General features: G+C 36.1%; 1 protein-coding gene across 1 annotated transcript in view; it reads left to right on the plus strand.

The window, feature by feature from the left end:
• The window catches only part of PTEN (phosphatase and tensin homolog), a 98964-nt gene that overhangs the window by 51700 nt on the left and 31183 nt on the right, over positions 1-16081 (plus strand). The window contains exon 3 of the mRNA XM_068961215.1: positions 10664-10708. Within this exon, the coding sequence (XP_068817316.1) occupies positions 10664-10708 (45 nt within the window). The remainder of the gene's footprint in view (positions 1-10663; positions 10709-16081) is intronic.

Raw genomic sequence — 16081 nt, forward strand, 5'->3', positions numbered from 1 at the left:
TTCCTCCATTTCTTTTGTATGATTTTTGTCATGTATTTTATGTCTACGTATGTAGTAAACCACAGAATGCAATGTTATTTTATTTGCTTTAACCAGTTATTTTTCAGTGAAATCAAGAAAAAAGATGACCTTTTATACTTACTCCTGTATTTACTATTTTTGATGCTTTTTGTTTATTTCTTTAGAGTCAAAGTTTTCATCTGGAATTAGTTCCCTTCAGCCTAGGAACAAGTTTGCTGGTGACAAATCCTCTATATTTGTTGATTGTTTTTGAAAGGCGTTTTGCTGGATATAGACTTCTGTGATGACTTTGTTGTTGTTTTTGAATGCGTCATTAGATCTGATGAGAAGTCAGCCATTATTCATACTTGTATTCTCCTACATATATAATGTGTCTTTTTCTTGACTCCTTTTGTTTTTTCCCTTGGGTTTTCAGTGGTTTTGATTATGATAGGCATAGTTTGGTTCTTTTTATATTTGTCTTATTTGGAGTTTATTGAGCTTGTAGTGTCTCTAAGTTGATGTTTTATATACTGTGGGTGGGAAATTTTTAGCCATGATGTCTTTAAATTTTTGTTTTTCAATTTCTTTCTTCTGTTCTCTGTGTTAAATAATTAACTACTATGTGTTATCAAATTCATATCTTTATTTTCCAGCTTATATGTATGTATAACAAACCACCTCTAAACATAAATAGCATAGAACATTTATTTATTTTGTACTCGCAGATTAAGTGAGTCAGAAATCTGGACAAGGCATGGTGGAAATGACTTATTTCTGCTCCAGAATATTTGGGGCCTTAGTTGGGAAAACTCAGTGACAGGAGATGAGTTTTGGCAGATTGAGGGCTGAATCATCTATTTGTGTTTTCACTCATGTGTCTGGTATAGACTGTCTGTTATCTAGGTCTTTAATGGGGCTGTTGGCCAGAACCCTACACCTGGCCTTTCCATGTAGGCTATTTTGAGCTTCCTCATAGCATGGCACCTTCTTGAAAGTGAAGATCCAGAGTCCATGGTAGAAGTATATGGCATTTTTTATGACCTAGCATTAGAAATAGCTTTATCTCACTTCTGCCAGTACTCAGTTGGTTGAGGTAATCATAGAAGTGTGCCCAAGTTCAAGGGGGATGGACCGTAGACTCCACCACTTAAAAGAGACCATTGTTAAGGTATGTTTAAGAGGAGCATGTGTAATGGGGAATATGTCCATTCTTAGAAAACTCAATCTCCCACATCTTCTGCAGTCCTCAGTCTTGCGAGTAGATTTTTCTTTTCAGATAATACACTTTTGAGATCTAGAATTTCTGTCTTTTATAATCTCTATGCCTTTGCTAAGATTTTTCATCTTTCCACTTAAGCTATAATCATTTTCTTTTACATTCTTGTATATTTTTATAATAGCTGCTTCAGAATCCATGTCTGCTAATTCCAACATCTGGTTCGTCTTGGAATTGGTTTCTGTTGACTGCTTTTTTTTTTTTCCTTCTTGGTCATAGATCATATTTTCCTGCTTTGCATGCCTAATAAGTTTCAATTGTATGATGAATGTTTCATGTTGTAGGAAGTCTGAATTGTTACTTTAAGTGTGCTGAGTTTCATTTTGGCAGGCATTTAAATTGATGGCTAATCTCCTTATATCATCAGACTTGGTTTTCTTTGTTAAGGTAGGCCTGTTTCAGTTTTGTCTTTTGCTTCGTGTCATGGTCCTTATTCCTCAGGTGTGGCTTTCCAGGGTCTCGGCTGAATACCTAAAGTGTCTCCATTCTGGTTGGACAGAACTCTTTCTCCCAGTACTGTCCTTTCTCTGATGTTGTCTTCATTATGCTTCAGAACCTGCAGCTATGCAGCCTAACCCATGCCAAGGCCCTGAGGTTAATTTCCACACAGACTTCGAAGTCCCTCCATCTGTCCATCCTCCTTTTTCTGCTTTTCTGTTCCACAAACCCTAGCTGCTTTACTACCCAGAACTCCAGTTTCTGTCTGTTTACCTCAGTGAAACCTTTGTTCCAGTTCCTTCTGCTCTGTCAAAATAGAGTCTTCAAGCTGAAAACAAGGCAGGCTTGGGGTTGTTGTTCAGTCGCTTAGTTGATCTGACTGTTTGCGACCCCATGGACTGCAAGACACCAGGCTTCTGTGTCCTTCACCATCTCCTGGTGCTAGCTCAAACTCATGTCCATTGAGTCAGTGATGTGATCTTGACCATCTCATCCTCTGTCATCCCCTTTTCCTCCTGCCTTCCATCTTTCCCAGCATCTAGGTCTTTTCCAGTGAGTTAGCTCTTTGCATCAGGTAGCCAAAGTATTGGAGCTTCAGTTTCAGCATCAGTCCTTCCAATGAATAATCAGGATTGATTTCCTTTAGGATTGACTGATATGATCTCCTTGCAGTCCGAGGGACTCTCAAGAGTCTTCTCCAACACTGCAGTTCAAAAACATCAATTCTTTGGCACTCAGCCTTCTTTACGGTCCAACTCTCACATCCATGCATGACTACTGGAAAAACCGAGGCTTTGACTATACGGACCTCTGTTGGCAAAGTAATGTCTCTGATTTCTAATATGCTGTCTAGGTTTGTCATAGTTTTTCTTCCAAGGAGCAAGCATCTTTTAATTTCATGGCTGCAGTCACCATCCTCAGTGATTTTGGAGCCCAAGAAAATAGTCTGTCAGTGTTTCCATTTTTTCCCCATCTATTTGCCATGAAGTGATGGGACCAGATGCCATGATCTTAGTTTTTTGAATGTTGAGTTTTAAGCCAGCTTTTTCACTCTTCTCTTTCAACTTCATCAAGAGCTCTTTAGTTCCTCTTCACTTTCTGCCATTGGTGGTGTCATCTGCATATCTGAAGTTATTGATATTTCTCCTGGCAATCTTGATTCCAGCTTGTGCCTGCATCTACCCTGGCATTTCACATGGTGTACTCTGCATAAAAGTTAAATAATCAGTGTGACAAAATACAGCCTGATGTACTCCTTTCCCAGCTTTGAACCAGTCCGTTGTTCCATGTCTGAGTCTAACTGTTGCTTCTTGACTACTTTGTTTATAATGTATATTCAAAGATAATTGTTTTCCTTTTTTAATGTTCAAAGATTATTTATTATTCCATTCAGGAATGACAAAAGCTTACTACATAAATAATCTCATTTGATTCCTTATAACACACACTTAAAAATAAAATCACTTCAGTTCTAAAAAAGAAAAGTATCTATAAGGGTAAACTTAGAGAAAAACCTGCATACAGGTTTTGCACGAGGCAGGTAAGGTTTCTTTTTCCATGAAGATCATAGGCCTCTGCTGCCTTTTGTTTAGTTCCTCATGTATTTTCCCCCAATTTTGCAGTTATTTACAAAGGAAAAAATGCCTATACCAGTACTCTATAATCGTCGAAAGTGTATACATGCTCCTGTAAGAGAAATTTTAAGAGATGGCCCCTTTATATTGAATGCCAGTGTAAAAAAATATTTTTAGAACAAAGTTTTTTAAGGCTTATTCATAATAGACTTGTATCTGGTTACAGTAACTTTGCCTACTGTATAATAATTTATAATGTTCAAATTTTCTTTTTCTAAGTTGATAGTGAAAGACAGGGCAGCCTGGCGTGCTGCATTCTGTGAGGTTGCAGATTTGGACACAACTTAGTGACTGAATGACAACAACCCATAAGTTTGTATTGATGTCTTCTGGAGATGGCAGAGTGAACATTTTTATTTTATCCTCTCTCCCTCACTAATGGCAGACATTGGTAATCAATCATCATATTCTTTCTCAGTCTCCAACCTAGATATTGTTCTAATAGCCTTAACATTGCACCTCAATAAGCCACCACCAGTTTGGTACCTATTTGCCTACTCAAATCTATTTTCATTTTACTAGCTCAGTCATTATTATTTTGTGGAATATTTAATTTAATGAAAGTTTACCCTTACAGATACTTTTCTTTTTTAGAACTGAAGTGATTTTATTTTTAAGTATGTGTTATGAAGAATCAAATGAGACTATTTAGTAAGCCTTTGTCCTTCCTGAAAGGAATGTAGAAAAATAAAAGAATGGGAAGCAGAAATTCTTAGCAGTTGTGCCCATAATAAATAATCCTTGAACATTAAAAAAAGATAAGTTATCTTCGAATACACATTATAAACAAAGTAGTTACTAGCCAAAGTAACATAAAAAGTATGTTGATGAAATTGAAGAAAAACCTTTTTCATGGCTGGAACATCTACGAGGGGTTTAGAGGAATAACACATTACCAGCATTTTAATGAATCGTTTCTTTTTTTGTTGATATCATTTCTCACTGATGTCAGATTTGTGATTTGGCACCAAGTGTGTGCTAGTAAAATTTTTTTTTTTTTAATATCCTCAGGACAGGCTCAGTTTGAATGAAAATACAATTAAGAAAAACCTCCCAAGTCGTTATAAATAGGGATTGCATGAATCTCATTAAAACTAATTATTTCTCGAAGAGAACTGTTGTCACATAAAAAAACTTTGATTCTTTTTTTTGTACTTCAAAACAGTATATAAAAATAATAATTTCATGTAAACTCTAAAAAATACTGTTTAAAAGAACCTAGACTTTCATGAAGCCTACTCTTTGGAGGTAGAACAATGTGATATAACTTCATCAATTCTTACTTTTTAGGGGAAATAAATTAGGGCAGAAAACTTTTTTCTTTTGAAAGTAGTATGTGCTTATATTTTAACAACAAAATTGTAGAAGTGTTGAAAGTAAATCATGAAAGCGCCCATCTCTCCCTGTAAACCCAGGATAACCACTATGACCATTTTGGTATGTGTCCTGCCACTACTTTGGGCTCCAGTTTAAGTGTATAGGACTACTGCCTTTGAATAGTATTCCCTGGAGCTGGGCAATAGGATGTGTACATTCCTATTAATATAGTGTAGGTTTATGTATTTGGATTCAAATCATAAAGTTACCAAACTCAGAATGAAGTAAAAATAAAATGTTAATCTTCCATAATACCTCCCCTCCCCTCCTCTGCTCACATTTACATTGTAGGCTTTCTGAGAGAAAATTGTATTTTGTAGATTATTTTTTGCTTATTCATTTTCTCTCATAAGCAACCCATGGTGGAAGATACTGCAGGTAGCAATGAGTTGTTGTTTATTAAATTTTATGGTCACTGTCCTTGAAATCATTTGTCCATGTTTTAGATATTCTAATTATCCTTAGCATTATCTATTAAACCAAATTAAATAGAACCAAATTAAAATAGAAACTGAGAAAAGTCTAAAAGTATGTATACAGCTTCTAGAATAAAAGATAGAGAATATATTTATGAACTGCTTTTGTGTATGGGAAGATTTCTCAGAGAAACTACAAGGTTCTAAACAAAAGAGAAATATGATATATTGGATTTTATAAAAATTTAAAGTTGTTGATTATCAAAGCACATTATTAAGGAAATGGAAAGGCAAGTTGTACACAGGGAGCAAATATATGACAAAGGACTTATACCTAGAATGTATAGAAGACTCCTTTAGATCAGTAATAAAAAAGACAATCCAGTTGGGGGATAAAATGAGCCAGTAACTTAGATATTTCACAAAAGGAAGTATAAAAATGACTAATAAACAAATGAAGGACTAGAATTTTTTTAAAAAACCAACAGTGCCAAATGTTGATAAGACTGTGGAGCAACTGAAACTCTTAAAATGTGGTAGATCTGTGGAATAGAACAGCACTCTGGAAGGGTGTTCAGTAGTTTCTCACAGAGATAAGTGTACACCCACCCCTATCTACTCTGTGACCCAGCAGTTCTACGCCTAGCTATTATTTACTCAAGAGAGTGAAAGCATATGTCCCCATAAAAGACTTGCTCAAGAATGTTTATGCACTTGGTTCATAATAACCCCAAACTGTAAAATCCCAGATATCCATCAAAGAAGAGTGGATCAGTGGTGGTATGTTCATACAACAGAATAATAATTGGAATAAAAAGAATGAACTAGTGATCCATGTTACACCATGGATAAATTAAAAAAATAAGTGAAGGAAGTCAGTTAGAAAAGAATGCATACTTCATGAAATAGTAGTAGCTCCCTGAGAGCTTGGTGGGGCTTTGCTGCAATTGGGCATGAGGGAATTTTCTGGGATGGAAGAAGTGTCCTATATTTTGATTGGAGTGGTTGTTTCAGAATTCATAGAATTGTGTACCTGAGATCTATGTATTTCACTATATGTAAATTTTACCTAATTTTAAAGAAAAATCCAAAAGTACAAATTGAGAAATATCCAAGAATATAGAAGATAAAGAAGGTAAAAGAGATAGAATGAAAGGGTCTGTAGCATACCACTTTTTCTTGTAATATTATTTATAGCTCAATAGAAGTCTTCATAGCAAAATCAATGCTTCCGGGGTTGGTTGAAGTACTGGGTTAAAAAAAAAAGAATTAGGAAAAGTTACACATACCTTAAATATGTACATATGAAGTACTAGAATCAGATTTATAGGGTTTATTAACAACCACTGCCCCATGGCAAGAGTTCATAATCTTATGCCGTGTATCTTGTAGACAGTCTGTTGAAGCTTATGAACTGTTTCTTAGAATGATTTAAATTGATAAAATTCATAGGATTATAAATATGCCTATTGTATTAGTTTTTATTATAGTGGTTATAAAGTATTTTAAAATATCTGTATAATAATAGTTATAAACACATTTAAATCTGTTGGCAGGTCTAATGTTAATTCTGCAGTGTTGATTGTAAATAATATTTTGGTATCTTCGAAAACCATAATGTGACATCAGTTAGTGATAAAGTTTTAAGTACTGCTTGACTGACTGTGTAACATACTTTTTCACATTCAAGTTTCTGGACTTTTTTTTTTCCCCCTTAATCCAGCCACATGTTTTCATTCTCCCATACTTCCAGTGGTTATATTGTAATTTTGATTTTATCAATATTGAGTTTTTATGTTATAACTAGATAAATGTCATTTATAGTTAAACCCATTTGCCTGCAGAGTTCCAAAGAATAGCAAGGAGAGATAAGAAAGCCTTCTTCAGTAATCAGTGCAAAGAAATAGAGGAAAACAATAAAATTGGAAAGACTAGAGATCTCTTCAAGAAAACTAGAGATACCAAGGGAACATTTCATGCAAAGATGTGCTCAATAAAGGACAGAAATGGTAAGGACTCAACAGAAGCAGAAGATATTCAGAAGAGGTGGCAAGAATACACAGAAGAACTGTACAAAAAAGATCTTCACGGCCCAGATAATCACAATGGTGTGATCACTCACCTAGAGCCAGACATCCTGAAATGTGAAGTCAAATGGGGTTTAGGAAGCATCATTATGAACAAAGCTAGTGGAGGTGATGGAATTCCTATTGAGCTATTTCAAATCCTGAAGGATGATGCTGTGAAAGTGCTGCACTCAATGTACCAGCAAATTTGGAAAAGTCAGCAGTGACCACAGGACAGGAAAAGGTCAGTTTTCATTCTAATCCCAAAGAAAGGCAATGCCAAAGAATGCTCAAACTACTGCACAATTGCACTCATCTCACACACTAACAAAGTAATGCTCAAAATTCTCCAAGACAGGCTTCAATAATATGTGAACTGTAAACTTCCAGATGTTCAAGCTGATTTTAGAAAAGGCAGAGGAACCAGAGACCGAATTACCAATATTCGTTGTGTCATCAAAAAAGCAAGAGAGTTTCAGAAAGCATCTACTTCTGCTTTATTGACTATGCCAAAGCCTTTGACTGTGCGGATCATGATAAACTGTGGAAAATTCTGAAAGAGATGGAAATGTCAGACCACCTGACCTGTCTTTTGAAAAACCTATATGCAGGTCAGGAAGCAACAATTAGAACTGGACATGGAAAAACAGACTGGTTCCAAATAGGAAAAGGAGTATGTCAAGGCTGTACATTGTCACCTGTTTATTTAACTTATATGCAGAGTACATCATGAGAAACACTGGGCTGGATGAAGCACAAGCTGGAATCAAGATGGCTGGGGAAAGTATCAGTAACCTCAGATATGCAGATGACACCACCCTAATGGCAGAAAGTGAAGAGGAACTGAAGAGCCTCTTGATGAAAGTGAAAGAGGAGAGTGAAAAAGTTGTCTTAAAACTAAACATTCAGAAAACTAGGATTATGGCATCCAGTCCCATCATATCATGGCAAATAGATGGGGAAACAGTGCCTGACTTTATTTTTCTGGGGTCCAGAATCACTGCAGATGATGATTGCAGCCCTGAAATTAAAAGACACTTGCTCCTTGGAAGAAAAGCTATGACCAAGCTAGACAGCATATTAAAAAGCAGAGACATTATTTTGGACAAAGGTCCATCTAGTCCAGGCTATGGTTTTTCCACTGGTCATGTATGGATGTGACAGTTGGACTATAAAGAAAGCTGAGCGGTGAAGAATTGATGCTTTTGAACTGTGGTGTTGGAGAAGACTCTTCAGAGTCGCTTGGACTCCAAGGAGGTCCAACGAGTCCATCCTAAAGGAGACCAGTCCTGGGTGTTCATTGGAAGGACTGATGTTGAAGCTGAATCTCCAATACTTTGGCTACCTGATAGGAAGAACTGACTCATTGGAAAAGACCTTGATGCTGGAAAAAATTGAAGGCAGGAGGAGAAGGGGACGACAGAGGATGAGATGGTTGGATGGCATCACCGACTCAATGGACATGAATTTGGAGTTTGTTGTCCATCAACGACTCCTGGAGTTGATGGACAGGGAAGCCTGGCGTGCTGCAGTCCATGGGTTCACAAAGAGTCAGAGACGACTGAGCGACTGAACTCAGTGTAAACGATATAGTATATTATAGCTGGTTTTTCCTACGCATTTTGTTTCCCCTTCTTTCTCCCTTTCTCCTTTCTCTGTCTCTCATTTAGTCTCTGCCTTAACTTTAATTTATCTCTAAACTTGCCTCTAAGTTTGAATCTCTGGAAATGTTTGAGCACATTTGGCATTATATCAATTTCATCTTCTGCAGGAACCTTCTGTTCATCCCTGAACTGGCTTAGTTGTTCTCCGAGCTTGCTGTATGACTGTCTACTTGAGATGTTCCTTCACTATTCATTCAGGGGTTCTCTGTTTTCTGTTTTCTTCTCATGAGTTGAGTTCTTCAGTTTCTGGAATTTGTCATCTTTTTCCATAGGTTTCCCACCCCTGTCTTGGTGGAACACATTTTCTCATAATTTTCTCATAATTTCCTGAGTGAAAGAATATGTGGAAATCAAAATTATTTGAGACTTTGCTTATTTAAAAATGCCTTTATTACAGATTCACACTTGTTTTATAGTGTATCTTGCTGTGAAATTCTGGAGAAGGAAATGGCAACCCACTCCAGTGTTCTTGCCTGGAGAATCCCAGGGACGGGGGAGCCTGCTGGGCTGCCGTCTATGGGGTTGCACAGAGTCGGACGTGACTGAAGCGACTTAGCAGCAGCAGCAGCTGTGGAATTCTAGACTAGGAATAATGTAAAGTCAGAAGGTTTTGTCTAATTGTTTTCTAGCTGCTAGTGTTGCCATTAAAAAGTATAAAGTTATTCTGATTCCAGATTTTTTTTTATGAAACCCGATTCAGGCAGTTTCTAGGATCTTAGGTTTATCTCTTCAATATTCCAAAACTTCGCTAAAATATGTATGCCTTTATTTGGATCTGTTTTAATTAAAAAAAAAATTCATTATACCCTTTCAGTTTGGAAATTCATGTCCTTCAGTTTGGGGTCTTTTTCTTGAATTATATCATAGATTTCTCCTCCTGTATTTTCCATCCTTTGCTCTTGGATACCTATTCATATGTTGCATCTCCTAGATTTTAGGTCTCTTAAAATTGTCTCTTCTGTTTTCCATTTGTTCTTCTATTTATTCTATTTCTTCAGCTTTACAAATTTCTAATCCCTCTGTTACTTCCCTCACAGGATTTGATAAGTTTATATGTATAAAGTATCGAAAGTAGTGCCTGGTACATAAAGTGTTGGCTGTAATTGTTGTTTAGTTTCTCCACTAATTATTGAGAGCCAGGTCTCTGGTGTTGAGTTCTGACATAGTAGCTGTATGACCTCAGGCAAGTCCTGTAATTTCTTTTACCTACTTCCCTCATCTGTAAAATGTGAATAAGCTCTACCTCTCAGATGTTTGTGAGCATCAAATAAGAATATGTATGTGAAAATGTTTAGTACACTGTATAAAACTAGTAGTTATTGCTTGCATCTTTCAAATATCAAATGTTTTTAGTTTGAAAGAATTGATGACTGAGTTACCAGGATTATTTTTAATATTACTTGATTGCATGTGACTCAGAAAAATGTATAAGCTAGGTAACTTGAGCTAAATGCTAATAATGCTTTTTAAAGAAGTTATTTCTTAACACTCAACTTCATTATGTTAGGCTAAAGAGAGATTATGAAAATATTCATTTTATGAAAAGCTATGGCTTTACTGCAGATTTTATAAATCTGTGTAATATAATAATTATATAAGAAGGAACTGCTTACTAGCTAGCTTAAACCCATGGAGGGAATATTTATTGGAGTTTATTTTTCTTAAATTACATTTGAGATTAGGAAAAATAGAATCTGTCTTTTCGTTTTTCTCAATAGTATTAATGTAATTTCAAATGTTAGCTCATTTTTGTTAATGGTGGCTTTTTGTTTGTTTGTTTTGTTTTAAGGTTTTTGGATTCAAAGCATAAAAACCATTACAAGATATACAATCTGTAAGTATATTTTCTTGTTTGTATGCTTGCAAATATCTTCTAAAATAACTATTGAGTGAAAGTTGTTTCCTTGTTAGAGTGAAGTAGAGTTAAAGATAAAATTTAACAGAATTGTATTCCTAAAACAATTAGTTCACGAAGTCTGATTGAGAGCATTGTTAGGCCATTTTAGAAAGTGTAGTGATGAGGTAAAACAGTGCCAGCACAGATCCATGCTGCTAGATCTGCTTCACATGACTTGGCATCTAGCCCATCTTTGCGCCCATAACCATGTGGTAACTGGAAGTGTAATTCACACAGAGCTTCTGTTAAAGCATCAATGCCATCTTCTATGGAGAGAAGCTTCTAATATAATTTGATTCTCTGTCTCTAGGTCAATTGATTGAAAAAGTTATTAGTATATTCTCTAACTGTATATAGGATAAATAAGTTACCTAAATTGTTAAAATGGGTGGTTCTTCTTGTTTGAGGCAGGGGTGTAAGGATTGCCTCTTGATTCAGCTAGCTGACCTTATCTTTAACTTTTCCTTTTGACTTTGTGAGTAGAGATGTGGAAAAAAAAGAAAAGGAAAGAAAAATGTGAGTCAAATATTAATATCTTCCCTTTTCTGCCCTTGACCATTTTTTCTTCCCCAAATATTGACCATTTTCTAATTCTAAAAAATGATATATAAAATGTGTTATGTTTCTACATGGCCTTTATTTTTCCTGGGTGATATGTATAAATGGTGCATTGGAAAAATTTTTAATCCCAAGTTATGTATACTATCCACTATTTAATTTCTGTAGAGTTTATCAGATGTAAGAAGATTCTTTTCTAGAGTGGGCTTTCAAATATTCACCAAAAAATTAAAGCGTCTCTGTGCCTTATTGGGAGAAGGCAATGGCGAGCCACTCCAGTACTCTTGCCTGGAAAATCCCATGGATGGAGGAGCCTGACAGTCCATGGGGTCACGGAGAGTTTGACACGACTGAGCAACTTCACTTTCACTTTTCAATTTCACACACTGGAGAAGGAAATGGCAACCCACTCCAGTGTTTTTCCCTGGAGAATCCCAGGGACGGCAGAGCCTGGTGGGCTGCTGTCTGTGGGGTTGCACAGAGTCGGACACGACTGAAGCGACTTAGCAGCAGCAGCAGCACCTTATTGGCTTCTGGGATGTTGCTTATTTACCTTTAATTTGGTGATCTTTGTGCTCTGATAAGACTTCAGAAGATCTGAGAGTGACATAGGCGCAGGTGTTGTGTCTCTTAGTTGTAAAATGATTTCCTCAGATCCACAAAGAAGCAGATATTTACTGAGTGCCTGTTACCTGTTGGACATTCTAAAACGTTAGCTAGTGCAGAGGTGAATAAGATGTCATTCCAGCCCTCAAGTAATTAGTCTAATGTAAAAAGTAGACAAAGTATTATAGGAGAGGTAACTCTTGTATAGAAGAGAGCTATGTGGACAACAGTCAAAATAGTGATTGCCTATTACAGGGAAGATTTCATAAAGAACAGAATGCTTCAGCTGAGGTGAAAAGAATCATGAAGGTTGACCTGCAGGCTTAGGAGGAGGGAAGCTGGTGTTGTAGACCTAGAGAATGGCATGTGAGAAGCTTGGTGGTATAATACTGTCTAGGAATATGCTGTAATTAAGCCAGATTTGGCCAGATTGGGTCCATTATGGTCAGATTATGGTGTGTGGAGGGACCAGTGGTATTAAAATAATCAAATGAAAGAAAGTAACAGGTGCTATAGAAACTTAGTTTAGGTGGCACCCCACTCCAGCACTCTTACCTGGAAAATCCCATGGACGGAGGAGCCTGGTAGGCTACGGTCCATGGGGTTGCGAAGAGTTGGACACGACTGAGTGACTTCACTTTCACTTTTCACTTTCATGCATGGGAGAAGGAAATGGCAACGCACTCCAGTGTTCTTGCCTGGAGAATCCCAGGGATGGGGGAGCCTGATTGGCTGCCGTCTATGGGGTTGCACAGAGTTGGACATGACTGAAGTGACTTAGCAGCAGCAGCAGCAGTTTACAAATGATCTGTGCATATATCTTTCTCTTTTCTGGATTAACCTCTTCTGCAACAACTTTTGTTGCAGGTGCCAGAGGTTTATGTGGAGGAAAATAAGTTACAGAGTTTTGTAATTTTTGAACAAATGGATTCAGAATTTAAGTTAAAAAAAAAAAAGAGGCCATGAACTAACTTTCAAAGCTGGAGTCCACTAAATGAGTCCATTTGGATTTAGACTCTCAGGATTGAGCATGTAGAGCCCCAGAAGGAAGACTTTAACATTATATCCAAAGAAAAGAAAGGAAATACTTTTCATTCCTGTATGCAGTGGCTTCCTGCTTCCAGAATTTAGAACTTAGGTTTGTACTGTCAGTATTGTGGGTCACTTGTGTTATTTGGTTAAAGTTGGCATTGGGATCTAACCTGGAAACTTGATTGCCTGTTTGTATATCCAAACATTGGACTCTAAAGTTAATGAATTGTCTCATTATTAGTTGAGAGTAGCTTTTGGTGCACATATTTTAACTCGCTTATTCCCCCATCCATTTAATGGAATCATAGAACTGGAAAGTACCTGAAAGAGATCATTTAGTCCAACCTTCTCATTTTACAGATGGGGAATCTGAGGCCTAGAGAAGTTAAGTGAGTTGAACAAGGTCACACAGGTACATATGTTAGCAGACCGTCCACTGTTGATACCAGTATTCCCTTTCTGGTTTTTTTGTTTGTTTTAATCTCCCCAAATTTTACTTACTTCAGAAATTTCTAGAATTACCAAGTTGTAGAATGTTTTGATTTCTGACATCATTTTTCAATCTTCTTTACCTATCCCTGTTTATATTTCTGGCTCTGGGTCAGTGAGTCTGATAAGTAGCAGATGTTTCTATTTTGTTTCTTTTATTTTTAGGATATTAATTACATGTGATATATGTCTTTGAGACCATATGTAAGTGGAAAGACCTTAAAATACTTATGCTTAACGTACCTATATTCAATAGTATATTAAAAGTTTTTATGGCAACTATGACATAATGTGGATGTAGATGAGTTCTTAACATGGACTTTCTAATTATTGACTATCTGTTTATCTCTATATTATTGGGCATTCAGTAAGGTTATTTTAAGAAAGGACAGAATTAGCTTCAAATCATTAACCAAATTCAGATATGCTTGGTGAATTAGTACATTAATCAGTTTGTTTTGTGCAAGTGTGTATATTTCATCTTTGTATGTGCCTCTATAATCTATCTTCTGGGGGGGGTAAGGTGAGGAGGGGGAAGATAGGGTAGAAAGATACAATATAGTTCTTGCCTCTGAGGAAGTTAAATGTTCCTTAGATACTAATTTTTAAAAGGTTGGCTGTTTCATCATATATTCTCTTTAACATACAACTCTCCATCCTTTTGTGGTAAACTTTTAGCTGTTATTAATTTTTATCTATTAAGTTTTCTTTTGTAAGATAGGGATAGTTCTGTTGAAGAAAGTAGAGACCTACATGCCTGGCTGAATCTATGGCAAGTCTCACTTCTCTGGAAGCTTTTCCTATTAATCTTATCCCTTTCTTAATTTTCTGCTGCTTAATTTTCATAAAAACTCTTTCAGTGTGTCTTCATTTTTCTTATCTCTTAAAAGCCAAAGGAGATGATGATTTTAAAAAGATGTCTTTTGAGTTCTCTTTATAAGAAAGCATAAATGGTTAAATCTTCCTAACACTTGTCTTGGTTAAATTCCATTTCCCACTCATGTATATTCAATTTTGGTTTGTTTTGAAAAACTTGTCCTATCACTAATATACCACAAAAAATTTTATAAGGAATAGTGTATGTGTGTATTTGTGTGGTTATCAGAGAAGGTTTTAATTGAGGGTCTTCTTTTTTACCCTACTAACCTCTTCCCAGATCACTTTTATCCCTACCAGACCCAGTATATGTTTTTACATACGTCCTATCCATACTTGTAGAGATTTTTGCAATTTTTTAGTCATGTTTTCATTATCACTGTTTGTTGGTTCTGTTTTGCCAAATAATGCTCTTGTAGGAATGCTGACTTTGATTAAAATTTGTTATTGTTTTCTAAACTGTTTTATATTCTTTATTTTATGTGGAAGTGTGAAACTACTGAAAAAAGTTCAGCTTTTGTAATCAGAAGTGCTGGGCTCTTCCATTTATATATTGTGGTTTGGGGCAAGTTTTGTAATGCTCATATATAAACTGGAGATAATACTAACTCTTATGTGATTGAGAGGATGCATTTGAAAACAAGGGATCTTGGTTGTACTGTATGCACATCTAGTAGACATTTAGTAGCTCATTGTTTTCACTTTCCCTCCGTCTTTTTCCAGTTAACGATACTGCTTGAGAATCAAAGTATGAAGGTAGTCATAGTGTGTGAGCTGCCGGAAAAGTATGGGAATTTTATAGATAACTGAAGCTGTATAAAATTCAGAATGTTTATTTTTGTTTTGTTGTCATGAGACCAGTTTCTTAGAATTGTTTCCTGGCATACAGTGCTCCCCTTGTCTCCTAAGCTCTATCTTTACATGATTCCTTATAAAATATTCCATTGTGGACTCTTTCGCTTCCCTGGTAGCTCAGATGGTAAAGGATCTGCCTACTATGTAGGAGACCTGGATTTTATCCCTGGGTCAGGAAGATCCCCTGGAGAAGGAAATGGCAACCCACTCTAGTATTCTTGCCTGGAGGAGTCCACAGACGGAGGAGCCTGGCAGGCTGCAGTCCATGGGGTCGCAGAGTCAGATACAACTGAATGACTAACACTTTCATTTTTCACGGATTCTTCACTATTGACCATACTCCTCTTTAGTCTGTACCAAAGACAGTGTAAAATGGTACTATTTTCATGGTTAGTTCTCTTTGTCATGTCATTTTTAAAAAATTTAAGTGAATATGAAATTATTTAGCAAGGATGTGTATGTATGCATGTCATTATTAAATAAATTTTCTTTCTAGCAAACTCAATATACTGAATTATAATATCCTAAATTGGGAAGACTTGGTTTTCAGTGGTAGTATAAAAGTTGATTTGTTTCAGATCTGACCAGTTAAACAATAGTGGATTGCAATTTGCTTAGAGTTATTTCAACTTTCATGTGACTATTTTTGTTTCAGCATTCAGAATTTTTCAGTTTTTTTAGAACGTTAACATGGAAACATATATTCTGTATTACATAACACCCCAGCAGGATTTGGAACAGTACCTAGAATAGATTGTTTCACTCTTCGTTCTAAATGTATTTCTATTAATTAAAGACTACACATTTTTATAAACTCAGACCTGTGTCTCCTGCAGTTGAGCTTACCATACAGTTAAGAGAAAATTTCAGGTGTTTAAAAATTTGGGGATTTTG

The sequence above is a fragment of the Capricornis sumatraensis genome, chromosome 23 (assembly GCF_032405125.1).
Source record: "Capricornis sumatraensis isolate serow.1 chromosome 23, serow.2, whole genome shotgun sequence".
Lineage (NCBI taxonomy): Eukaryota > Metazoa > Chordata > Mammalia > Artiodactyla > Bovidae > Capricornis > Capricornis sumatraensis.